Source organism: Anser anser, assembly GCF_964211835.1.
Source record: "Anser anser genome assembly, chromosome: 15".
In the NCBI taxonomy this organism is placed as follows: domain Eukaryota; kingdom Metazoa; phylum Chordata; class Aves; order Anseriformes; family Anatidae; genus Anser; species Anser anser.
Window position 1 is genome coordinate 1268081 of NC_139736.1, and position 26401 is coordinate 1294481.

General features: G+C 58.9%; 1 protein-coding gene across 1 annotated transcript; it reads right to left on the minus strand.

The window, feature by feature from the left end:
* Positions 1-135: 135 nt before the first annotated feature.
* Positions 136-26401, minus strand: GRID2IP (Grid2 interacting protein). The gene is made up of 21 exons (XM_083800732.1): positions 22831-26401; positions 19272-19526; positions 18715-18800; positions 18328-18397; positions 17334-17428; positions 15482-15665; positions 12913-13067; positions 11115-11532; positions 10737-11061; positions 10178-10295; positions 9695-10020; positions 9091-9504; positions 8139-8226; positions 7071-7148; positions 6146-6342; positions 5547-5702; positions 4682-4768; positions 4088-4217; positions 3085-3203; positions 2491-2655; positions 136-2182 (listed from the first exon to the last, which is right to left on the minus strand). The coding sequence occupies exons 1-21, from the start codon at positions 22863-22865 to the stop codon at positions 2111-2113; spliced, it is 3573 nt and encodes a 1190-aa protein (XP_083656858.1). The 5' UTR covers positions 22866-26401; the 3' UTR covers positions 136-2110.

A 26401-nucleotide genomic window follows, 5' to 3' on the forward strand; every position in this document is an offset into this window, starting at 1 on the left:
CAACCTTTATCTTGGAGGTACAAGGACCGATATTGCGGTGTGCAGTCACAGAAAAGCCAAATGCAGAATTCCTCACACCTTCATCTGCACCTGTGGTACCAAGCGATTTTTAACAGAATGTAAATGCACGTGCAGTCAGGAGGCAGAAGGCAGTAGCTTTATTTTGGGAATAGCACATAGGCATTGGGTAGAGACTGAATTGTGAATATACATAGTCCCATTATCAAATAATATAACCATATCTCAGAAGTTCTGGTTCTTTGAAAATATTCACATAAAAATACCAAGGGGATTGGAGTTCTAACTATTCTGGAAAGTTACAACATGTAGCAAAATCTATGTACAGCACTTTCATATTTTTAATGACAGTTTCAAAATAAACTCCAGAAGTTTAAATGTTTAACATAATTATTAAAAAAAAAAAAAATCAACTGAATGCAGTGTGCAACACGCAAAATGGGGAGTGGAGCTGAGGGCACGTTGCCCTGTCACCACTGTCAGTGGAGAGAAGAGACCGAGACGGGCAGGGCTGGGCTCTGCCAGCACAAGGCTGGAAACTACCTGGCACTTCCAACTGTATGGACTGAAAATGCTGTGAAAACATACTTCACTTTCTACGGCAGGGTTTAAAAAATATTGAAAACTGATGATTTGATGGTCATAAGGTCTCCCATAAATAATGCACCGGCTGGTGATTCTGCGCTTCAGCACAGGCTGCAGGAAGAGCTCTTGCTCTGGCATCGACGTGCAGAGGCTCACCGAGGCTGCGGCTTGCGGAGCGCTTCGGCAGGCCGGGAGGTTTGAGCATGTCGGGTTGGAAAGGCAATGGATGCATTTTGCACGGAGCAATGCCTCACAATATTAACGCACGGTAGTTTTGCTGCCGCAAAGCTCTTGGGGCGCTGCGTCGCCTGGAGGCGCATGCACTGACCGCAGGATGCTGTTAGCCCTTTTGTCCCGGGGACAGCTCGCAGGGAATTTAATTAATGTAAATAACAATCAGCTGTTGTTGAAAGATGGGCACGAATGCTTCTAGAGTTCTCTGGGTATATCCAGCACGAACTGGTCACATCACACGGTGCGCCAAAGGGACTGCAAGGACCCCAGCCCCTGGCAGCGAATACCAGAGGGCACAGGAGGCGTTTCTGGCTGCGCTGTACTGTCCCTCGGGGGCAGTACTCAAGGCTCCAGAGGGCTCCCTCTCATTTTTAAGCTAGTAAGGATTTTGTGCTTTACAAGGAGGCACCAAAATGCTCAGGGATTCGTGTCTCCTGGCGAGCTCAGGTAAGTCTAGGGCTGATGACATGAAATTATCAACAAGATCTTTTATCAGTCATTGCCGCACCTTTAAGCAAAGCTGACGGCCAGAAGGGCTCTGGAGCTTTCCTTGCACTCCCGAGCAGCTGGGTACAACCACCCTGGACCCAAGGTCGGCACCACGCAGGTGTGCCATGGGGTTCTGCAAGGTGCTGTCTCTTCCCACTGCCACTGGCCGACATTGGCAGGCATCAGAGCCCCCGGGCCACCACCGGTGGTCTGCACCCAGCTGCTGCCACCTGCGCAGGCAGCACTGCAGCCCCACGCTGTGCTGCTCCAGTGCACAGGGGGCCGAGGGGGTTGTACTCATCCCCAGCGCTCCCATCCCGGCCTGACCGGCTCTGCAGCTGCGAGGGGAACGCTTGGGCACGAGGGGATGTCCTGCACGAGGGGCAGGGGCCCTGCGCAGCCACGCACCGCTGGCCACAGGGACAGGGGACAGGGCTCCTGCGACTGCTGGTGCCAGGTCTGTGTGCTGCGGGGACACAGGGCAGCGGGGTTCTACCTGGGTGTGTCTGAAGCCCTTGATTCTGTAATACACTTGAAGTGAAGGATGCTAAGAAGGACATTGTCAAACCAAGGCGGTGTTTGCCTTCCTGTGCCCGTGCCTCACCCCCGCTTCCATCTGTGACCGTCTGTGGTGCCCGTTCAGTGTCGGAGCTGCCCCAGCCCCTCGGCCTGCGGTTCTGCTCGGTGGTAGCAGGCAGCAGCAGTGTATTTACAACCAAACTCAACGGGAGCAAATTGCACTTTGTTGGCAATAAATTGTTGCACTTCGCGTTGCCACAGCCTGTCACCAGGCAAGGGGGGACGTCATCCTGGGGCTGCGCTGGCTCTCACCGACCTGCACGTCAGTGAGTGCCCGCTGTGGGGAGAGAAAGCAAAGAGCAGGAGACGAGCATCAGGCAAAGGCAGCTGCTGTGGTCAGGGAGAACACGGCCCCGGCACCGGCCTCTGTGCCCTTCACTCTCCCCTAAACTGCCCCACGGCACCACCTACCCAGTGAGTGTTACCCACTCGGTGCCACCCGCCCTGGGGTGCTGCAGGCCGGCCTCTGTTAACTGGGGGACACAGCTCCTGCTTCACCCTCCCCACGGCCGTTGCTTCACCCCTGTTTAGCAGGACCCACCCCCTTCCCCCCCCCCCCCGCCGGCTTTGAGAAATACAGCTCACCTCAAACTTGCTCATGAATTCTGCAAAAATGCCAAAGAAAGATTCTGAAGTTGTCATTTTAGAGTCTTCCCCGAAGAAGGACAACACCTTGCCAAATTCTTCCATGGCCTTGTGCTGCAGGTCATCTAGCGAGCGCATGGCGGGCTGGGCACTCTCCAGAAAGGACTGGGAGAGATGGCTTAAGGGAAAACAGCCGGACTGCAGGGCTTGTACAGATAATAATAGCTTCTGCTTGTGAGTGTGGCCAGGTTTCCTCCCAGATGCAGGAAAGGACCTGCTGCAGAGGTCCACATGCGAGGGCAGCCCGCTGCCATGCACAGCCGGCACAGCAGCACTTCCCTGGAGGGGGAGATGGCCCGGAAAGCTCTCTGGCACGGCTTTCTGCCATGCAGAGGCCTGGGGGCTGGCGGCCACGACAAAGCTGTTTCCCACCTTGGCTAGGAGAGAGCGGAGGGTGGAGGTCCCCACACTTCACCAAGTGCTGAGATGTGGGCATAGCGCTGCTGCTTACCAAGCGGGGACAACGACAACCAAACGGTTTTACTTGAGGGCAGTAAGTCGTGTTGGGGATTTGGCCCTTTCCCAGAAGGATACAGTCATCACGATTGCAAATCTGTCCTCTGCGGTAGCGGGCATGTTGTGGCAGGCCACCTGTATGTCGCTGACGGTGGTGTGGAGGTCCTTGAGGTCAGCCGTCAGCGTTCTCTGGTTCACTGCAGGCGCAGAGAGGAGCCAGCAGCGTTACCTGGGTCTGGCTGCCTTCCTGCCACTAGCTGGGCAGCGAGCAGGGGCCGTGGCAGGGGTCGGGGCTGCCCGGGGACACGCAGCTCCACGCGCCCTGCTCTGCCCACAGCCTGCCCGTGGGCTGCAAAGAGCAGCTGGGCCAGGTGCAAATTCCAGCTAGGAAAGTGACCTTCATCAGGGGAAGGCTTACATCTCTGGGACTGAGTTTTCTTCTTTCTTTACCGCCTGTAGCACCAATTCCCAGGGGAATTGCTCGCAACCAGGAGGCAATGGTGTGCAAAGGGAAGGCAGCCCCACGGCTTGCCTGCAGCCAGCCTGCTGGGACCCCACCACCGCACACAGATGGTAACCCCGAGATCTCGGTGACTATTTTAAAGGCAGCTAGCCAAGCCGTGTGATCCTCAGTCCGTGCAATACCTGTGACTGGCCTGTGAACCTGTAGCTGCGAGGTGGTGCACGCTGCAGGCAGGAATAACGCTGGCACCAGCCCTGGGGCACTGCGCAGCGGGGATGGATGGAGACAGGGGCTGGGTGGAGCAGGACGGCTTCTGGCACTTCCTGCTTCTGCTCCTCATCGGCACTTACAAGGTACGTCTGAACTCGCCACCAAACCTTCTCGTGTCAGAAGGAAGGTTCAGCACAGGGACAGCTGTGTCTGGGCACTGCTGGGTGCAGCAGCATGTCACAGCTGGGACCCCCCCCCCCCACTAAGCTCGTGCCTTTCCAGCCCCCTCCTCTCGCTCAGGACCATTCCCCCTTGTCTTGGATCACCATCCTGCTTGTACCAATGCTCATGGCCAGTCCTGTACCCGTACCAAACCAGGAGGCAGTGCAGATGCTTTTGTTCGATTACCTTTGGCAGCGAGCGGCACTGTGGGAAGATCCTTGGCAAAGCCCAGGAGCTCTGGGAAGTGTTGGCTAAGTGATTTGGCAAGGATGTGCAGGAAGGTGGATTTCCCATCAACAGTCTTGGTTGTGTTCAGCTACAGCAAAGCAAAACAAGTAAGGAGACCCCATGCAGAGCAGGTTTGGGAAGCACCCAGTGGGGTTGGTTGCACGGGGGCTCAGCCTGCGTCCATTCCCCTGCATGGCCGTCCCCTGCCGTGCTGCATGGATCAACGTTCAGACGGGACGTTTAGTGTTTACGCAGTGTGTAACACCCAGACGGGAGGCGCTGAGCTGCTAAGCAGTCCCCCCACCCCGCGGGGGGCTGTATCCCTGCACCCCGCACACACCGTGGTGCCCCTGCTGGGACGGAGCCCGCACGGGGCACTCAGGGCCGAGGCCTCCGGGGCCGGTGCTGTGGAAGGCCCCTGCCCTGCCGCGGGGCCCTCGCTGGGAGCTGCAGCACCCAGCACCCAGTAGAAGGGCAGGCGTGACAACGGGTCACTGCAGCTCCCGGCGCTGGTGCCTCCGGCACGAGGAGGCGCGTGCTTCCTCTCCTTACCTCAGTGAGAAAGTTGATTTTAAAGCCTGTTGTTTTGCCGGTCTTGGGCTGCCCGTTGTTCAGGTAGTTTCCCATTGCCAGCACAAACTGCAAACACAAACCACGGTGAATGACTGGCCAGTCACCTCCAGCGTTTACACTGCCCCATCCCCGTCTCCTTCGGTACCTTTGGCACCTGCTGTTGGGTCAGAGCCGCACCAAGAGTGCAGCTTACGTGAGCGCTGCCCACGACTCCCTTCCCTCCCCTGCAGCAGTCGGGCAGGTCTCTCCTGTGGCCAGGGGCTGGCTGGATCAGCTCCTTTGCCACTTCCAGCACAACGTGATTTTGCAGATCTTTAAGGGGATCTTTTAAAGAAAAAGCAGCGATCCAGCAGGGCTGTTTCCCCTCCGAAAGGCTGACTCCTTATGCTGTGTCTTTGCAGCACTAGGGGCACGGCAGGGCCCTCGGGCAGGGCCCTCGGGACCACCCTGAAGTCAGCCTGGGGCTCTCGGGATTCCTGTTCTCTGCTCGTTAATGTGCAGCCAGCCACTGCCTCCCCGGCACTTAACGAGGTGTTGGGGGTCACTGGCCAGGAGCCACCAACGCGGTTCATCTCTCATCTGGAAATGCCTTCTGTCACACCGTGTTCTCATTCATCCCACCTGCTTTTTTTTTTGTCTTTTTTTTTTTTTTTAAGCCAAAGCCAGATGAATTAGCATTAATTTGGGGCAGCTCATCCGAGTCAGGCCAAAGGGCAGCTGCCAGCACCCAGTGGTGGGACCCTGCGGGCCAGGGGCCGGGGCTGTGCGGGGCTGTGCCACCTCTGTGGGCTTTGGAGGGGTGGCAGGGACCCCAGCAGCTGCTGCCCACAGGGACGGTTCTGACCTCCAGGATTTTAGCCAGCTTCTTGCTGCTTTTCAGCTCCAGAGAGGCCTTGCAGATACACTCGTAGCTCGCTTTGATCTCCTCCGTCTTCTCCTGCAGGGTGGTCTTAAAATGTAGGCTGCGCAGACGGATCTTGTACTCTGGTACTGACAACATCTGAGAGCAAAAGGAGGAGAAAATTACTGCTGTCACCTTTAACCAAATCCTTCCTAGATGATGCTCCCTGGCATATTTCCCTGTGCTTGAAAATGGTATGGTGCTGCAGGAGGAGGTTTTGTGCCCATACCCACAAGTGTCAACAGGAAGTAAGTCAGAGGAGGGCAAAGTCACTCTTAGCATGCAGTAAATTTTGTGGTATGCTTCAGCTGTGAAACTGCCACTGCTGGGAGCTCCTGGACACCTCGGGCATCGGCCCAAGCATCACCCACAGGAGGTCTCGGTGATGGGTGCCCCCAGCTCCTCCCACCCACAGCATGCACTCGGAGCACATCAGAGCCCTGCTGGCTGCGTGCTTTCTGCTGCGCCCTCCTCCCCCATCCCTCTGCAGGACATCCCACGGGCAGGGCCCCGCAGCCGGAGCACCTCCAGCCAGCAGGTACCTGCAGCACAAACTGGTCGGGCTCACTCAGCTTGCCGGGGTTCTCCTTGTAGCTCTGGAAGCGCTGTACCTCCTCCCCATCCGGGGCGTACAGCAGGAGCTGCTTGATGTGAGAAGGCTCCAGGCGGTCCGTCTCCATCGTCATGAGGATCTGGCGCAGCTCCATGTGCGAAAGCTTGAGGTGGGCGATCAGGATGGCTGCAGGGAGGGACGTACATCAGTGGGGCCGGGAGGAGGGCCAGCCCTGGGGATGGGCTGCCTGGCAGGATGGGGCTGGGAGGGGAAGCGCAATCTCTGCAGTGTGAGAGCAGCCTGGGCTTCGTGTGCCCACACCGACAAGGTCAGCTCTGGGAGGAGGAAGGGCTTTCCACCCCCCGAGGCCCTGCAGAGGCTGTAGGGGTGGCTCAGGAGTCACTCGCCCCTGCAGACCCCTACCAGGCTATTGCAAAATTTTGCAAGGACATCCCCAGCATGTCCATCTGGGAAACTGTGGAAACTGGAAACCATGCCCGGAGCCTCCCCCGCTGCCACATCGCTGCAGCCCAGGGAGACGGGGGCTCGCAGGTCCCAACAAGCCCTCCCACTGCTCCTCCCCACCACAAGCACTGGAGGTGCAGCACTGACCCCCCTTGGTGCACGGGGCAGCCCCAACACCACTCTTCCCCTGTCCCTTGGAGGCCAATGAGCCACATCCCATCCCGCTCCCATCCTTGTCCCCCTGCCCGGGCTGAGCCCAGCGCCGGGGGGCACTCGCAGCGGCTTCTGCTGGGCTGCAAGAACAGCTGCGGCCAGAGGAGCCGTGCTGGGACTGTGCTCCTGGGATTGTGCTCATGTAGCCTCCTTCCTTTTACCTTTCCAGTTCTCTACATCCCTGGTCCCATCTCGGGGCCCGTTTTGCGGGTATGTTCACCACGATGTTTACTTACATGTGTTGTAGGCCTTTTTGTGGGACAAAATTTCAACCACGTCTTTCTTTTTAAAGGTTTCAGGCATGAGAGTTGGCTCTGGAAGAGAAACTGAGAGATTTAATCATGGGTAAGGACAGGCTCAGCCGGCTCCAGTGGGAATAAAACTGCTGAAAACAGTGAAACCATGAATGAAAGTGAGGAGAGCTGATGCTTTGCGCACAGCAATGGCTCCGGGAATCCTTGAATTCTGCGATTCAAAGATCTCCTGAATGGAGGACGCAGTTGGAGCTGAAAAAGGTAAAACAAGAGGTGAAATACACAGAAAATCCCAGATTGCCCAGAAACATCCCCGAAACAACAGCCCCTGAGAAGGGTCCCATTTCGTCCCACTTCCACCACCAAGCCCGTCTGAATTTGCCCACTCGAGCTGGGCCTGCCCATGTCTGCTGTCACTGCTATACATTACATGGGTAGAACAAAAAACATTACTCGTAATGCCCTCTATGGGCAGAGAAATGTTTTCGCAGCTTTTTCAGGGCCGAGTTCTCGAGCAGCAGAGCTGCAGTTTGCTCCCAGCCTGCAGCTGGCTCCCACTACACAGCACCGCTGGCTGCCACGCACTTCACAGGCACGGGGAGCGGAGCCCGTGCACAAAGGTGCTGCAGGTTTAGGGCTCTGCTCTACTGAAAGCCAGGCCTGTCGCGGCAATGAGGAGCATTTTGGGACCCAACAGCCTGGGGGCAGCCGGGCAGTGCTGACTGAGCGCATGAGAGCAGGAAGCAGAACGGGAGCAAAACCGTCCGGCCGAGTTCCACCGCCCAGCCCGACTGAAACGCAGAGCGACAACGGACAATGAGAACAGACAACGGCAGCGAGGAGGATTAAGGGAGACAGGGACACCATCTCCACCTTAACAGCCTGCAGTGCCGCCGGTCACAGCACCCTGCGTGTGGACGCTGCTGTGCTGCCCCGAGGCAGAGCCAGCACCCCGCTGCCTGGCGGCCGCTCAGCCCCGCGGCCCCCGCAGCCACACACGCCCTGCCCTCCGCCTGCCACCAGCACCCGCCCCAGAGCTCCGGTACTTACTGGTTGGTTTCTGCGTCCCGAAGTGCAGCTCCAGGTCCAGGTATTTGACCATGTCACTCAGCTTGTCGTAGTCCGAGTCTTCCCCGAGCTGCAGGAGGAGAAAGAGCGGGCGGGTGGCTGTGCTGTCCCCGGGGACCGGCGGGCACTGCCACCTGCGCTGTGCCCCTTCCCTCCAAGGCCACCCCGGGCTCTGAAAAGCCCAGGACACGTTGATGGCACCGTCCTTATAAGAGGAGAGTCAGCCATCGTAAATCCCCCGCTGAAAACCTGTGAATAGCTCACTGCTTGTGGAGGTGGCTTCTACACAAGGTGCTGAGCTCACCTGGTGGGACCCACTCTCTTTTGAGAAGGGAGGAGGAAGCCCTGAGACGACTCCTGTCAGCGCTTCCATCTGTCCCTGCGGCTGGCCTTGCTGCCCCACAGGTTCGTTTCGCTGCTGTCCTACAGCTGAAGTCCTACAGAGCGATACTGCTGCTCACCTGCTGCTGGGGCACACTCGCTCTACTAAAGGATCAGGTACGAATTCCAGAGGTTTTTGGAATTCTTTGCATCCAAAAAATCACCAGGAAGAAACACCTTGTTCCCCAGAGTGCCGGGGCAGAGGGAGCTGCCCACAGGGATGCAGGGCTTCAAGTGCTTGCTGTGCGGGCAGTACTTGTGGGACTGGGAGGTGATCCCACAGCTCCCAGCCAGCTGTTCAGGGCAGGAGGAGAAACACAGGGGCTGGAAGATGAACTCCACCAAAGCCAGCTCCTCCCTACAGGGACCTGAATCCCCCTCCATCACCTCAAGTCCATGAGGCCAAAGGCTTAGCACACCTCGCCTCACTCCTTGCCTCTGCTTTGCCCCGTGGTGCTCTCGGTGCTCTCCCCACCACTCCGCTGCCACCCGCGCTTGTGGTTTCCCGTTGATAAAACCTCCTGCAGCCCCCGCGCCCCCGCCCGGGCCGTACCTGCCCCCAGATGGTCCCTTCCGAGTTCTCCACCTGCTCCCACCGCAGCCTCTTGACGCTCATGTGGTTGGTCTCGCTCCTGCGGTGCAGCAGCCCCCGGTGCAGGGGGGGCGCGCAGGGCACCGGGGGGGGCGGCGGCGGGGGCGGCGGGGGCGGGATGGGGTGCAGGTGGCTGATGAGGGACTTGGGGGCAGGCGACGCGCTCGCCTTGGCGGCCTCTGCCTTAGCGGGGACGGCCTGGGGGTCGTGGAACTGCAGGGGGGGCGGCGGCGGAGGGGGGCTGAGCGGTGGCGGGGGGATGTGGTCCGAGAGCGTGGAGTAGGTCAGGGAGCTGCCCTCGTCGCTGCTGCTGATGTACTCGCTGCTGCTGACGTCGTTGGTGACGTAGCTGCCCTGGTCATCGTGGAAGCTCATCTGGGTGGGGAAGAGGGGAGAGGCTGAAGGAGGCTCCTCGTCCTCCATCCCCGGCCACCAGCCTCAGCGGGGTCCTGCCCCCCTCTGCCCCCAGCCCGGCCCCGGGACGTGTCCCCAGCACGGCACGGGCTGCTCCAGGCTGCCACATACGGCTGCTGGAGACACGCACCAAGCCCGGCACCACGCTCACCTCCTCGTAGTCATTCTCGGGGGTGAGGAAATCATCCACGATGGTGACCCGGTGTCCCAGCTGCTCGCTGAGGGCGTCCAGGAACCGGTCGGTGTCGCGGCTGCGCGGGGGCCTGGAGAAGGTGAAGAGCTTCTTCCGCCGCGACAGCGGGCTCAGCGGGTACTGCCGGTGCCGGGGGGACGGGGCCGGGCTGCTGTCCAGGCTGACGTAGGGGTTGGACTCGGTGCTGCTCGGGGAGGGCATGCTGCTGTGCAGGCGGTAGTAGCACTGCTGGGAGGCCAGCGGGTCGCTCGGCCATGAGACCGGCATCCCCGACTTGCGAGAACCTGCGGGACAGGGCGCTGCCGGGGGTCCTGCTGCGGTGCTCCCCAGAGCCCCTCCTGCGGGCTGCCAGGGGCCCGGCACCGCGATGAGCACCAGGAGAGCCCCCCCGAGCCCCCCCAGCTCTGCATCTCACGGGAGCCGTGGGAAGACAGACGGTACCTGCGGTGCGCGCTGGCTCTGGGGCCGGAGGCGATGCCCTGTGCAGGGCAGCACTGCCCATCTTGCTGGCGAAGCTGCCGAGCAGGCGGTTTTCCAGCTCTGCGTAGACAGCCGACATCTGGGAAAAAGGGCAAAGAGCTGCTGCCAGTGCCCAAACTGAGACCTGGCTTGTGACCCCCCCCAGGGACGTGCAGTGTCCTGGGGCAGGACAGCCAGCACAGATGTCTTTTATTCTTTAAGGGACTGCTTCGCCCCAAACCTAGGCTACCTCGCCTTTTCTGAAGCTCCCCAGGAGCCTCCCACAAGGCTGCAGGAAGACAAGGACAGACCCCCCCGGTACTAAAGCTGAGTAATTGCCCAGAGAAGAGCTCTGAGGCAGGGATGCTGCCAGGCACAGAAAGCAGGTGCTGACACACAGACACATCGCTGCTGCTTTCCTGCATTAACATGAAGGGGGTCAAACTGTCGATGCTCCCCATGAAGGCAAAGGTCCCATGTTCCTGGGGCAAAGCGCTGCCAGGAGCCCTCCCCGCCTCCCACCCACGGGTGACAGCCGCACCATTTTGGGGTTGGGGGTCTCTGGCAGGGACGTGCCGTCCCCAGCCTGCCTCTCTCCAGGGATCAGGCGAACCGGGACCTCCACGGTGTCACTCTGACCTGCCGAAGGAAGACACAAATCCGTCAGGAGCCCCCTGTCCTGCACATGCCCCCAGCAGCCCCTGACAGTCCCGACCCGTGAAGGTCCCTCCCATCCTCTGCCTGGCCCAGACCCGTCCTTGCCCCGGCCGGGCGTGCAGCGAAGCTGGCAGCAGCAGCCACCCAGCAGTAAAACATGGCGTGTACCAGAAAACAAGCACAGCTGAGAGACAGTCCTCCTGTGCCTTGCCCCTTACCTCTCTGTACTCAGTTTGTCTAAATGAGAATAAACAAAATATACTTTTTGGTTACTGAAAACCCCACGGGCTGCTGACCCTCGCAATTCACTTCTGAGCAATGGAAGGGGCTGGAAACAACGTTCAGGCTCAGCCCAAGTGGCTTCTTATTGGAAGTGCTTGTTTCAGCTGTTCCAGAAAGCAGGGATTTCCAGACAAAGACCTGGGGCCCGCTCCGTGCTGACCTCCACCTTTTCCCACCATTTGTGCTCAGGGACAGGCCAGGACATCGACCTGGGGCAGAGCACTCGGGTGCCGCCTGTGGGACCCCAGCGCCCTCCTCCCCGCAGCGGGAGCCCCGCGCAGCCCCCTGCCACCCACCTGCAGCCCCCCCTTCCTCGGGGCGGGGGGTCCGAAGGCTGCCCCGGCACAGGGAGGCCGCTCGCACGGAGCTGCGGTAGCGCTCCTCTGCCTCCGGCTCGGCTGCAGCAGAAAGACGCACAGTGAGACACGGGGAGCCGTGTAGGACCCCCGCCATGCCCCGCTGCAGGACGAGGATACCAGAGCATCGTTCTCCCTGGTATCCGACAGACTGACGGTCACACAGCCCGATACACACAAACGTCAGAGATAGCCACTGAGTTTGGAAGAAGCCCAGGTGAAGAACCACCCAAAATTCATGGATCTCCAGCCAGCCCGCTCCCATGCGTGGACACACATCATGCACCAGAACAGCCAGAACCTGGGGTGCTCACAGGCTGCCCCTCGCTGCTGAGAGGCCGAAAGGAGCCACGGAGCAACCCGTGCGCAGCGTGGTCCTGGGAGGCTCAGCACCATCCTCATCCGTCCATGGCTGGGGACACCTGCTTGGCATCCCTGACACGGGCTGCTAACTGCAAATACACAGACTTCCCCCTGAGATCTTCTCAAGTTTATAAACTCCATTTTTAGGGTCTTAGCTCCTAGGAATATCCAACAATTTAGGTACATCGGGCCATGATTTCGCACACACAAAAGCAGTGGAAATTGTGCACATTAGGTGAGCAAATACCCGTCAGTTTGCCACGCACAACAGGGGGTGTTTGCACCAGGACTGCTCAGCTGTTTCTCCCTGTGAGGGGAAAGGCTGTGCCAAAAGAACTGTGCTCTTCCAAATGTCTCTCTGAATTCAAACACCTTTTTCATACAGTTTTACCTACACTGAGTCTAAAACAACCATATCAACAAAATGCAAATGGCCTAGAATAGAAGAATCTGAAAGCGACTAAGAAGCCCAAATCCAAAGATTAAAACATTTCAGTCCAAATTTGCCCTCCACTTTCCGCTGCCTGAGTGCAGAGCCCGTGATCCTCACCGAGCCACAGCTGGGTTTGTGTTGCCACAGCAACAAGCGATGCTGGCAGCAGAGGCGGACCGCAGGCATCCCTCAGGGGACAGGGACAAGCGATGTCTCTGGGCGAGCTGCACTCCTGCCGCCTCGTCAGGTGGAGATACCTCCTCCTACCCCAGCGTTAACAGCAGGTGCCCGTGCAGGGCTGACTGCTGCAGACATCCCGACAGACACCGCTGCCATCCGTCGCCCGCCTCTCTTAGCCAAGCGCTGCCCCTCGACCATCCATTTCCTTCCTAACCTCCAACCTCCTGAGCAGCTTCTGAAGCCCTTTGCTGCCACAGACAACCTCTGCTACTGCACCAGCACCACCTCTCCTCTCAGCCCTCAGCCTGATGGTTACAGATCAAACCCTCATCGGTGCCAGAAGCCGGAGACACGCTCTGCACAGGGGCAGCAAGGGGCAGCACCAAGCTCCCTGGGGGCCTGTGAGACTCGGCGCGTCCCTGCCGGAGCGCGGGCTTTCCTCTCACCTGCCAAGGACTTGTAACCAAGAAACCTGGCAATCTTTTGCTGGCAGTGCTCCTGCTCTTCGTACGTCAGCAGCTGGTAGATAAACTGCCAAATGACTTGCTTGGCTGGTGTGTCTAGCACCGGGTACACATCCACAATAAGAGTGTCAATATTCCTGCAAAATTGGAAAGAGAGGGCTAGGCAGTGAGCACGTCCTGAGCTGCACAGCCCCATCACACAGCTTTGTGCTTCCCGTCCTGCCTCTGCCTGCGTCTCGGCTTGCCTGAGCCCTCGGTGCAAGCACACCAGGTCAGCTACACGCAGAGCTGCCAGGCTGCCAGCAAGGGACCCAGCCCTTCAGGGCGAGATGTCAGAGACCTGGAGCTGTGCAGGTGGTGCTAATGCACAGAGTGATCTCCTGGGCCCAGCAGCACCTGGCAGCCAGGCCATAAAACCTGGTTCACGAGGCAGGCTGGGCTCTGGGGGAGCTGGCTGAAGGAGCACCAGAAGGCAGAGATGCTCTGGCAAGGCCCGAGGTGCTGATGGCAGCAAGCAGGCTCAGGTAGAAGCACACCGGACACAAGGGCTGGGCTGAAGGCTCTGCTTCACGTAGCTACGTGGTGGGTGGAGGTGGTGGAAGGGCTGTTGAGAATGACAGGGCTGAGCACCCAATTCAGGGAGGAGGATGAGGCAGCCCAGGGAAGGAGGGCTGTCTCAGGAAGAACTGCCTTCTGAGAGCTGAGGTCAGGCTGCTCCTCTGCTGAGAAGCTGAGGTGGCGATCTGAGGTCAAAGCTTCCTGTGACTACTGCATCCTGGTTGTAGAAGCAATAGTAAGAATTTCCTATGAAGAACTGGAAGGAGACCTTGTATTTAGAACAGATCTGTTGTCTTGATGTTAACCAAGTGGAGTGTCCCTGCCCCCTAATGAGCAGGGACCAGGTCTGTGAGGGAGAGCTGAGGGGTGAAAGGGGTCATTTGCTGAGCTGCTCTCCAGCTCTGCACTACTCTGCCTTTTCTGTGGAGCTGGGCTCAGCTCCTGGCTGCCAGAAGCCTGTTCCCTGCTCAGAGGTTGGTATTTTGGAGGTGCTGCGGGGGCAGAAACTGCTGTGCCCTCTGAACTCGCTGTTCTCCTGGTTTGTGGACAGGGCGAGCTGGCTCACAGTGCGTAAGCTGGCCAAAACCCAGCTGTGGGTGTCCTGCTCCCTCCTGTGCTCACAGCTGGGAAATGCTGCTATCTGCTTGCTGAGCCTGCAGGCAACATGAACTTAATATTTGGGACTTCTGCCCTTCTCAGAGCAGTTACAGGTCACAGCTGGTTCACCCTGGGGCAGGCACACGATTAGCTGATGGTGAATTATCATGAAATGGGGCAGCTACAGGTGAGACAAGCTCAGGAGGAGAGGGGTTCCCATGCCCCTCGTGCAGCCCTGGGGCAGGTGAAGGCGATGGCCCCAGAAACAGCCCTGCTGAGAGGGAGCTGCCTGGCTCTGTTTGCAGGACTCCAGTTCCCAACCTGCAGAGCCCTGCTCAGCTCGGGTCTGTGCTTCCCAGCTGCAGACCCCAGGGGCTGGTGCCTCGTCCTGCAGCAGCTGTTCTCACCCAAATGCCCACTGGGGGAATCCCGCAGAAGCAGAGTGGTCTCAGGAGAGCTCACAGCAATGACTTCTGCTTTATTGTGGTAGAGGCAGTGACTGCAGGGCCTCAGGAGGGTTTGCTCAGCTGCTGGTGGGGGGTTCAAGCAGCTGTGCATCCCTCAGCACCTGCAGGTTCGTGGGCAGCACAAGGCTCTGGTCGCATCGTGGTGGTGCAGCCCTAGAGCTGCTGTTGGGAGTTTGTCTATTACTGTCAGTGACCTAAATACAGAGGGGTTTGTTGTGTTTCCCTGTAAAACTGAGGATTCAGATCCTTATCTGTCTTTATAAAGCAGAGTGCTGCATGAAGGCAGCAGGAGCCTGCCTGGTGCATCCCCAGCCTGTGGTGGGACCTGGGCTCCGGGGAGCAGCTGGGCAGCACGGCTCGGTCGGGGCAGCAGCTGTGGAAGGGGGCAGTGAGCACCTCCCAGCACCCTGAGCAGTGGCTTCTGCACTGCTGTGTGGGAAGGTTAAAGACCAAGGGCAGAAAACAAGGTCACTACGGCAAGTCTAGGTGCTGCCCAGGGATGGGTTTTAGCCCCGCAGCAGGGCAAGGAGGATGTGTGCAGCTACAGGATGAGGGCTGTGCAGCTGTCCTGCTGCAGACAAAATGCTGGAAAGAGCGAGGAGTCGGGAATGGAGCGTGGTGAGATTACTGCCAGAGGCAGCAAGAGAGCCTGTGCTGTGGGACACAAGGTCATCTTACGGCCGGGGGGGAAAGGAGATGGAACTGACCTCCAAAGCTAATGTGTCTGACCGCCAGGACACCTGGCGAGAGATGGGCTCGTGCCTCAGCTCTTTCCCTGAGGGAAACGCACAGCTGGAGAAAGGGATCAGAGCTCGCTGCTGACAGCCCGTGAGGCTGAGGTCTGCTCCTGCTTTGGGACTGACCCTGACATGGGCATCGCTACCGGTCCAGTTGGCAGTGTTAGAGGAGTGGGGCTGCTGACGAGTTACCGATGTTGGAAGAAGCTTTCCAGGGCTTTGCAGATGGTATAGCGCTCAGGTGGAGTGAGCAGGTGTTCCAGCTGCTGGTGGAAGGTCCTCCCTTGAATCTTGATGCTAGAGGGGAGTATCTCTGCAACCCACTGCAGGGAGGTGAGCGCGGAGGAGGCGGTCGGGGACTCAGCAGAGTCAGAGTCTGCAAGGCGCAGGTAGAGAGAAAAGAAAGTTCAACAGAGAAAGGGGCTGGACTGGGGCTACGGGGCTTGCCCTGCAGCAGCCCTGTCTGCTGGGCAGGAGTGAGAACAGTGTGGCTGGGGCTGGCTTGTGCCTCTTGGGGGGCCTGGAAAACCACGCAGGTTGTGGAGCCACAGTGCTGCAACCTGCCTCTGGGTGCCCTGGCCTGTGGCCCCCCTGGTGAATGCAGCAGCTGGGCCCTGCGGGGTGCCTTTGGCCTTGCTGGGGTCTTTCAGGCTGATGCCTGCCCCCAGACCACTCACACCCGGCTCCACCTCCTGGTTTTCCAGGTCAGATCTCTCTGATAAGGGAGACCTCAGAGCATGAGCACCTCACTCCATGGACATACACAGCCTGATGTGCGGGCGCACACATAGCTGCACCAGGGAGGTGGGGGCGGGGGGGGAATCAAACAGATTTTGGTCTCTGGATGGCTGATAAAAGGCTGCTTTCTGGCCAGCTTGGAGCTGGGGCTGCCCTTGCCTTTGTCCTGAGCCACGGGGAGCTGGGCTGGCTGCTCCTGAGCTCCCCGCTGTGCCAGCAGGCCCAGCAACCTGCTGCGGATGGGCAGGGATGTTCTGCCTGGGCTGCTCCTTGGGGGAGCTCTTTGGTCAGGCTGCTTCTGCACTTGTCTGGGAACATGGGTAGCATTCCTTCTCTTGCTCTCCAAAGCCTGTGCTCAAACTTCAAAGCACTTTACGATAATCACCCCCTTCAAGGGGCAGCACCAGTCAAGAGTTACCTGCAAGCAAGCTGAGGAAGGGGAGGCAGCTTGCTTTGCTGGGCATTTCATGTGCTGAGCCTGGAGCAGTGTGGGGCGATGGTCCCAGCTGGGAGAGGGACCTGGCCCCGAGCCCTGGGATGTGCTCAAACATGGGAATGTGGCCAGGGCTCTGGGGGCAGAAATCCCATCCCGTCTCATTTTTTTTCAAGGGGTTTTGAGTGCCCCTGGCCCTCCTGATGAGCAGTGAAGATCTTGCTTTTGTTTCTAGGGTATGTGCAATCAGGTTGGTAGCACAGGGCTGCCAACGTGGAGCTCGGGGGAGTCTGTCACTGCTCTGGCTGGACGAGCCACTCACTAACTCCTGCACTGCAGAGCAGCACCCCAATAATGCACTGACCCTGCTTTGGAAACACTGCAGCAAGCCCCACGCTGAGCTGTGGTGCTGAAATCACTGACAAATACCCACATCACCCCAGATACCCTCCTCCTGCTGACACGCTCACCAGCAGTGAGCTAAATTATTCATAGCAGCAGCAGTTCTTCTGAACAGCACAGTCCGTGCACAACCGCGATATTTGCACAGCGACCATGGATGCACAGGGTTGGATTACTTCGGTCAAGTACACGGCACAGACTGCATGTGGAGGACGCTGGACAGGGCTGTCAAGGACGATCTCACAGTACACTGAGCCTTCTGGGCAGCAGCCAGGCTGGGGATTGAGCCTGACCCCAGAAAGCCAGCAGCTGCCTGCCCCGGCAGGAGGAGCAGCGTTCGGCTGGAGGCAGTGCCTGCAGTGTGCTGAGCCCATGAGGGTGTGTGGTGCTTCCCTCCTGACATGGCAATGTGGGAGCCCTCGGATTTGGGATTCCCGTTAACTCCGCGCCCCTCCTGGCCGGCACGCTTACCGTTGGAGAAGTTGACGATCCCCTCTTCCACCACCAAGGTGGGCATCGCCCCGCTGCCCTGCAGCATCGACACCACCTTGTCGTGGGAGCAGTTCCTGCAGGGCACAGGGGAGCTGGTCAGAGCTGCCCTCCTCTGTCTGGCAAACAGCCCCGGCTGGCTGCTTGGAGCCCCTGCTGCCCTGCTGCAGTCTCCCTGGACTCTCCATCCTTGCCTGGCTCCCCCTGTGCTGATCAGACAGGGGCAGCGTGAATCACGCCGTGACACCCTGGGTGTACCCACAGCAAGGAGTCAGCGTGTGTGAGCGCCCCACGGAGCTGTTGTGCTACATGAAGCCAGCTTTAAGCTAGGCTCAGACCCAGCAGATAACTGTCCATTTAAATGGTAGTGCTGTGGTCTCTGTCTGCCTGTCCCCGTTCTGCGTGGAGAGTAAATGCAAGGTGGGTGTGAAATGCATGTCTGTAGGCAGGCCGGTCTGCGTGGGAAGGGCACGGGCTGACCTGGGACAGGGCCTGCCAAAATGTGGGCTCAGAGGACAATCTTCAGCTGGGTTTCCTCTGTTTTCTGGCAGTGCTGCATCAGCCAGCAGTTTGCTGGATCAGCCGAAATGTGAGAACTGAAGCACTGACAGAAGAAGCATCAGCTGTTTAACCTTTAAATATTCATCGCTCTCTCTTATCACGTAGCCTGTTCTAACCCTTTGCTCTTGCTTTTTGTGCAGAAAGTCCAAGCTGATGAAATATGGGCTGCTGCCACTGCACTGGTGAAGTACAAGGAACAGCAGGGCTGGAGCTGAAGTACTCCTCTTAGAGCCAGTTTTATAAGAGAATATTACAGATGTCCATATGGGGCAAAAACCCTCATGCCCCAACAGCCAGCTCTCACGGACACCCAGCTCTGGTCTCTGCACAAAGGTGAACAAGGAACACAACCGTGCTGGCCCCCTGCCGCTGCCCAGGGCCCCCCTGATCCCAGGGGCTTTAAGGAGCCTCTTACCTCATGTCGAGGCCATTGAGAAACAGGATTCGGTCTCCGGCTTTGAGCGCAGCCTTCTCAGCCGGGCTCCCTGCATGTGGAGGGAAGGAGAGGGGCTTCAGCTGATGGGCCCCTGCCCACCGGGCTCAGTGATGCCAGCACCCAACTTGTACTCAAAAGCAGGTGTGGTTTCAGACTGTTCACTAAATACGCCTTCTACCTTTCAAAACAGGGAGTGCGTAAAACCAAGATAAATCCCACCAAAGTTATTAATTATTCAACCTGGGAGACTCCATCACTAAGCCTTGTCGAAGTCCCTTTTGCTATTTCTAGCAAACAACAAACACTCCAAATTTCACATTCGGACCAGAGAGAGGTCTGACTCCTGAGGCTGGCAGCTTTTCCTACCTGGCAGAACAGACTCGATCCACACTGGTGCATGTCCACGTAACGTGAAGCCAAAGCTTTTGTTGCCTTTATAAACCCGCACTGTTCTGCAGGTGAAAAAGCAAATGAGACATCAGAGCCCGACAAGCATTCAGTTCTTGTTTCCTCCCTCAGCCCCACCAGAGCCCCCTTCCCTGGACCCTTCCTGGGAGGATTCCCCGGCTCTGCTGACAGACCCCGTCCTGCTCCATCTGTCTGGGGCTGGGAACAGAGCAGGGCACCACCAGGGCAGCTGGGTGCTCCGGGGCTGCTGAGCTCTGGCCATATGGGCAGCGGGAAGTGGGTTAATCCCCTGCGCACCAGTGTGTCCTTCCCTCCTGCTGCTGCTGGCACCCAGACACCGCTGGGGCAGGGCAGGGTGACACGGCCTGCTGTGCGCCTGGGCATCGTGGCCCATCAGCAGGGCCGAGCGTCCTGCATCCAGCGTGGCCAGGTATCCTGCATCCCTCCCAGCACACCACCATCCCCTCCCAGCTTGCGAGTGCTGTGAGCTCGAGGGCACCCAGGGGAGGCGTTACCTGCGGGCAGCCCCCGAGGCCACATTGCTGGTGATGAGCGAGGTGCTTTTCCGCAGGCTCCTGCTGGCCTCCTCGTGGCTGCGGGGCACGGAGCTGGCGCGGGTGGACACGAGGAGCCGCTCCTGGTGGTCCTCGCTCCGGCTGCGCCGCAGCCGGTTGCTGTGCTGCTGGCTCTTGGAGCGGCACAGCTTGCTGATCAGGCTCTGCGACACCACCTCGTCGAAGCGCTGCCGGTGCTTCTTGGGGATGAAAATCCTGGCAGACGGGACAAGGGAGGGGGTGAGGACAGGGTCAAGGTGGCCGTGGCACAGAGCTTTGGATCCGGCTGTATCTGGGAGAGGCCAGAGCAGCACCAGCCCCTCGTGTGCTGTCAGTCTCAGTCCCGCGGGAGCTGTGAGCACCAGGGCACCGGGCTGGGGACACCGGGGATGTCAGGAACAGAGGGAACCCTGGTGACACCGGGGATGCTGGCTGCATCTCCTGCTCTGTCCCATGCACAGCTCCATCAGGGAGAGGAATTCAGAGCCCTCCACTTGCAGAGACCAATTCAAGCAGCTCTGTTCCTCCTTGTGTCCCATCCCAGACCTCTTCAGCCACTGGCCCTGGTATGCCAATGACAGGGTTCTGCTCAAGCCTTAAATTAACTGCTTTTCCCCCAACAGCAGCCCAGGAGCCAGCCCTGTGGGGGAAAACCTCACTCTGTGGAGCCTGTCCTGCTGCAAATGTCGCTGCTGCCGAGGGCTGTGGTTCGGAGCAGTGTTTGGAGGGGACGGGACAGGCGGTGTTAGCAAAAGCAGGATGAGACTCTTTGCCCTCCTCTGGGTCCTCTCCCTGTCCCTGCTGTCCAGGCAGACAACCCCTGCACAAGAGCCCCCAGAACAGCTCCTCCAGACCCAGCCTCTTCACCAGGACCCACCAGGACCCATATGGTGCAGCTGCCCATCTCCTGCCCAGGCCCTCTGCTGAGAGCCCCGCGGCTTTCACTCCGGGCTGTGGCACTCCTCCCGTGCTTGGTGCGACGGGGGAGACGCTTTTCCTTTCTCTTTTTTTTTTTTTTTCCTCTTGCCATCACAGCCGCAGAACACCGACACCTCGTTCACCTCCTCCCACCCTTTCCGTTTGCACATTTAGGGGCTCCTCGAGGAGGTGTTATCTCCTGGTGTTTCTATAGCAACTCCGCGCGCTGCGCCCGGGCCGCGGCTCGCTGCCGCAGCTGCGCTCGCTCGCCAGACACCGCCTCGTGCGCCTCGTTACCGCTCCTCACCTCCGCGCGCTAACAGCAGGCCTGGCACCCGCGGCGGGTGTTGCCGCCAGGCGCCGGGGGCACGTTTCGCAGAGGGGGTGGCAGGGCCGCGGGCAGGCTGCTGCTGAGCACCGCGGCCGGCTGTGCGCTACTGGGGGGCTCCTGAGGGGCTCCTGGGCGTCTCCTCCACAGGAACCTGAAAGCCTGGACGAAGCTGGAGGAGAGCAGACCTCCCAGCCCAAGCCTCCCAGGACCAGGACGTCTCCGTTTGCCTCCTGAGGACAGGCAGAGCTCAAAGCAGCGGCTCGTGCCCTCCCGCTGAGCCGGAGCAGGCAGATTGCAACTGGGCCCGATGCTGACACATGCTCACACAAAGCATTTGGTGATAATTTAAAACAAGTAACACATCGGTGCAATTCACAGTCAATTTGTGATGAAGCAGCAACTAGAAAAGAGTGAAACTCTGCTAATGAATCGTTCCCCCAGCTGCACGCAGGCCTCTGCGGCCCCGCGGCAGGGAGGAGGCAAGTGCCGGGCAGCAGCGGGGCCGGGCTGCGCTCCCCCCCCTTGGGGAAAGGGCCCGGGCCCCTCGCAGGCACAACGAGCGCGCTCCCATTTCAGTTGGCCAAATTAACTCGGTCCCACTGCCGTCAGCAGGACTGTCCCACTTTGCACTGACGGCTACTTCACCTGCGGGCGCACAGAAAGGAGCTGAGGAGCAAAGTACAGCTGGCTCGTAGCAGGCACAAAGACACGTTCCTCTACGGATTGGCTCAGTGTTCAAAGTAAAACTTTGTGTTAGAATGGAGAGGAGCAAAATGACTGGTAAAAATAATCCTATTAGAGCACACAAATGGTTTTCCTCCTGCAAAACCTTTTGCAGAGAATTTCCAGAGTGGCCTCGGAGCGTGCAGAATGGCCACGGCGCTGCTCGGGGACCTGCAGGGCAGTGCTTTAGTGTTTTGGATGGCCTGAGAAACTGCGTGTGCTCACATCTGGTCCTTAACAAGCAACGCAGCAACCAGGCGGCGCAGGGGATGGTGCTGGGCTGATGCTGCAGCTCCAGCGCAATGCACCCACGCAGCACACACCGACACCAGCACCAGCACCAGCACCAGCACGGGGTGGATGGTGCCCGGCACTTTGTGGGAAACCACAGCTGCCCCGCCACGTCCGGCCATCCCTGGGATCAGCCCTGCCCAGCACCCAGCTGGGTTCCCTCTCCCCCCGAAGGGATGCTGTGGCAGGGCTCTCCCCATGAGCACCTGGGGACCCCGCGGTCCAGCAGCCCCGCAGGCTGCCTGTGCTGGGGAGCCAGGCAACGCCGGCCTCGCACCATCGGCTTCCTCCCTCTCCTCTTCCTCGTGTGCTCCATGTCAGCACTGGCTGCATTCCCTGTTGGAGGGGGGATGGGAAAGGAGCTCCCAGCCCTGGGCACAGTGGCCCTGCGCCCACTCCCCAGCCCTGCAGAGCCCCAGCGCACTGACAGCCCTCCTCTGTGGAGTACCAGGACATTTCTTCAACAGGACTCAGTCTGCACCAGCACCAATGTGAATCCAGGGCATTTTCCAGGCCAGGAGAGGTCCCCGAGCGCTGCGAGTTGCTGCATGCTCCCATGGGGCCGGGAAATGCGGCCGGCAGAAGCCCGCCTACCGTGCCCCATCACAGCTCTCCACCCTGAGGTTCACTTCAGCAGAGGGTGGTCAACACATCTCAGTCTTTGCCCGCTCTTATCAAAACTCACAGACAGGTCATTTGCAGCTTATCTCCTCACGGATATTCCTCCTTCCTCAGCTGGCACTTGCTAAGGGTTTTCTCTTGCCCCCGCCAGCCCAGGGGCCTCCCCTGCCCTGGAAAGCTGCAGTGGGTGCCGCCCAGCGCTGGTGCTGTGCCGCGTCTGCAGGACCCACAACTTCACACCAGCTCCCTGGGGCCCAGCCGTGGTGCCCAGCCACGAGGTCTCCCGGCTCCGCGCCCCTTCCCACCCCGGCACCAGGCAGCGCCCCAAAGCAGCCTGCTGGTGGGCTACGGTCACGGAGCCAAGTCAGACCCAGCAGTGCTCTTCCCACCTCCCCAGCCCCAATTTTTGCTTGAGCTTTGCCCGACTCCCCCAGCTCCCCGCACCACAGCCGTGGGGGAGCAGGATCTGGCCAGGCCAAGGCGATGCTGGCAGCCGTGGTCCCCTCGCTGGCCGTGCCCCACCACGCGTGGGGGAACAGCAGCAGAGACATCGTGGGGGTGCCCGTGGGAGCACGAGCCCTGCCCGGTAAATCTAACCCCAGGCATCGCACGCGGAGGAGCAGAGCAGAGACGTACCGAAAATGCCGAGAGAAACTCCGGTCCTTTCCCATTTGTCCAGGTGCGGCGGGAACAAAAGGGAGACGCTTCAGCTCCTCATGCAGCTGAGATTCAGCCTCAGCTCACGCCCACGACGCGGATCCAGCAGCCGATCGGTGCCAGCGGGGCCCTGCCCTGGCACCCCGCGGTGCGGGGAGCGCGGCCAGATGGGCGGCCAGCAGCGCCTGGGCTGCCTGCCCTCGCCCTCGCCTCCCAGCGCCGGGGTTACCACGCACCGCGTCCTCCTCCTTTTTTATCAGTTCTGCTCTAATGTCTGCTTTGCTTTCCCTTCTCCCCAGCTCCAGCTCTGCCCCGAAATTCGGCTACGAAGCCTTTTGCTTTCCCTAAAACTGCAGCCTCTGTAATTTCCAGCTGGAACTCTCTGGTAAGGATGCTGCACAGAAAGGAGGGCACGGCTCCACGCCGAACTCCAGGGGGATGCCTCGCTGGTGCTAATTAGTTGACTTCTAAAGTGCTTCTGTTTAAATTACATGCTGCTGTAATGGGTGAGAAACCTTAAAGGAAAACAGCAACTGTGCGGGTGTGGTGATGCTCACGCACGGCAGAGCCACTGCGGCCACCGTGGCCACCGGCTCCAGCCCTGGCTCGTGGGGTCACCGACAGCAGGGCCAGGACCCGACCTCGGCTTTCTGCCATCGTGGGCCCAAACCTGCGCTGCGGGGCATCATTCACCCCCATCATTCACCCCCAGGGTGACGCAGCCGCGCATTGCGTTAGGGATAGAAGATGAAAAAAAAAACACAACTGTTTTTTATATAATGCCGTCTTTAAACACAGCACTGTCTTTTGATAAAGAGGATGTGAAGCTTTCCGGAGCTGCAGAAATAAGACATGATCTCCAGGCAGCAAAGCAAAGAAAAATGAAAAATGTATGGTTTAGCCCCAAAACAGCCATCAAAGACCTGACCTTGAGTCTCTCGCTTGTGCAGAAAACACATCCCAGGGTGGATTAAAACACTGAGCTACATTTGGATTATGTCTAAATTATGCCGTATAAACAGCTGCCAAGCTGGAAAAACACTTCTGCCCCGATAATAAGCTGCAATGCTAAATTTCACATCCTTCTGTGATAGAAAACTCTTCACCCATACAGTAAGGAACTGCACAGATCTTCACAAATCTAATCTGCTTTTCCCTGCCTGGATTCCCCTACTGACACCTCTGCAGACTTTAGCCGGGCTCTGGGCACTCGTCCCGTGGTGTGACGGCGGGGACGGGCAGGGCTGTGCCGGCAGCCCCGCGCTGCCCTCCAGCCCCGCGGGGACACAGCCGCAGAGCCAGCGGCACTTGCAGGCGGTGGGCGCAGACCTCTGGTTTTCACAGTGGGTTCTCCGTGCGGGCAGGGCTACCGTCCCACCCCCCAGAATGGAAGGCTCAGTAATCCTTCATCTGGCCGCAGCTGTTTTGCAGAGGTGCCCGCTGCTCTCATGGAACAGGACTGACGGTGCTCCTCCACCCAGCAGCGCAGACGCGGAGCCCACCGCAGCGCAGCGCCTTCCCAGCCCACTCAGCCCCCGGCCGGGGACCCCTACATGCCCTGAGAGCCCCCCGGTCACCTTCCCCTGCCAGCCTTGTGCCTGCACCACGCAGGTGGGGTTTTTTTTGTAAGCTCTTCAGTGTGGGAACAGCAGGACAAATGCAGTTTCTCATGTTTAAGACACGAGAAACCCCTCAGACCAGGCAACTGCATTCCAAAATCGAAGTTGCAAATCAGTGTTGGTGTGAAAGCAGGCTCCGCTGATAAAATCTGCATTACAGCAGTAGCTTGACTTGTCAAACCAAGTTAATCCCATAACAGATTTTGCACCGAGGCATTTTGGTCATGACCTATTTGAACTCAGCTGCAATAAAAGGAACTTCGCTCCCAACTGCTTTCACTGCTGGCACATTTTTTTTCCTGCTGCCCTAATTCCTTTTTTGGGCCATTTAACATATGTCTGGCTATAAGATTAGTGATTTTTTATAACGGAAGCAAACCAGAGCTGCTTTTCCTCCATTATCGTCCTACTGCCCACGCGGCCGTGCAGCGGCCCTGCGCAGACCCCGGGGCAGCAGGGCCCGGCAGCAGCAGCGCGACGCAGCGGGCTCGGCATCGCCCGTGCCTCGCACGAGCTGCACTTCCAGCCCCACCGCAAAGGAAAGCTTTCCCCAAAGCCTGCAGGCAGGGAGACGTGGGGAGGGGGGCAGGCAGGGGAGCAGCGCGATCTATCCTATATAAATCCTGATAAAATGAAATTTCTTATCCAGAGAAAGTCACAGATGGCTCGTGCATTTTAATACGGGGACATGCCAAGTGATTTTATTGCCGTGAAAAACAAGCTGAGACAAATAGATTGTTTGGAGCATTATTAAAATGAAGGCGGTGGAATTTCTCCTGTGATAAGAGAACCCCTGTTGGGCAGCGATTTTATCTTTGTCAGGGATCAAAAGTGGCTGCAATCACAAGCGCGCTCACTGCAGCTCAGCCCCCGTGCAGCCCCTGCAGCAGCGGGGACACGTCTGCTCCCTGCCTCGGCTCCCAAATCGAGCAGGGGCTGTTGCAAAGGCAGCGTGCTGCAGCCGAAGAAGTGACGTGACAAACTACAGCTCACTGTATTCTCCTTGCAGCAGAGTGAAGCACAACAGAATGACCTAAAGGAGACCCACGACAACACGTAACAGCCTAAACAAACCGAGAGCTGCCTCCCGCTGAATTAACGCACCCTGGACCTTAACACCTCCCACTGATCAAATCCAGGTTAATGGGACGGTGCCTGCGCACGGGGCATCCGCGCTGGTGTTCAGTGCACAAGCTTTTGTAACACTAAAGGTCAATGGGGAGAGGGGAGATCTGTGTGATTTCCGTCACCCCGCAGTTGTGCTGTTCATCTGCTTGAAACAGATGTTTCAAACGTCGCTGCCAGGAACCGAAACAGCACCGGCATGGGGACGGATGGTGCTGGGGGACAGCGCAAAGGGAGACGGCGACCGGACCGGTATGTGGTGTTTCACAAGCTCTAAGCCTCACTGAAACGCAGGCGAGGCTCTGTCCGTACCACTTGCCTCCGAGTGACTCGGGGCCACTTTGTCCCCTGAGCCCCAGGACAAGCCCTCGGCGCTGCTCGGTGCAGAGCCGGTGCGATTCCTCTGCCGGAGCCGCAGCTCGGCCCTGGCTGGAGACATCTCGGAACAAGAGCAGTGCCGCGAGGCGCACACCCCCGGGACCCCCCTGCCCCATGTAACCCACCTGCCCCTTCCCCTCCCGGCACGCTGCAGCCCTGCACACGCAGGGAGCGGAGCAGCCGAACCCCCGGCTCCCCCAGCTCTGACGCTTGCAGGCGATGGAGGCACACAAAACGAGAGATTTCCCTCTCCCCCGGCCGGCAGAGTTGTGATGCCCACGGAGCCTCTGGCGGCAGCAGCTCGGATGCAATAAGAGTTAATTAACTTTTCACACATCTCGTTTTTGCGGTGCCGGGGGTTGCTAGATCTGAGAATTAAGCTGCTTTAAAAGCATTCCCCTCCCAGCCCCCTCGGGTCCCGGGGACGG

Excerpts from the sequence above, each read along its gene's own strand:
- GRID2IP (XM_083800732.1), bottom strand. The coding sequence starts at position 22,865 with ATGGGAAAGGACCGGAGTTTCTCTCGGCATTTTCG. Across the intron at positions 9,505-9,694 it reads CCGAGAATGACTACGAGGAG|ATGAGCTTCCACGATGACCA; the intron begins GTGAGCGTGGTG and ends TTCCCCACCCAG. Across the intron at positions 8,227-9,090 it reads AAGGGACCATCTGGGGGCAG|CTCGGGGAAGACTCGGACTA; the intron begins GTACGGCCCGGG and ends CTCCTCCTGCAG.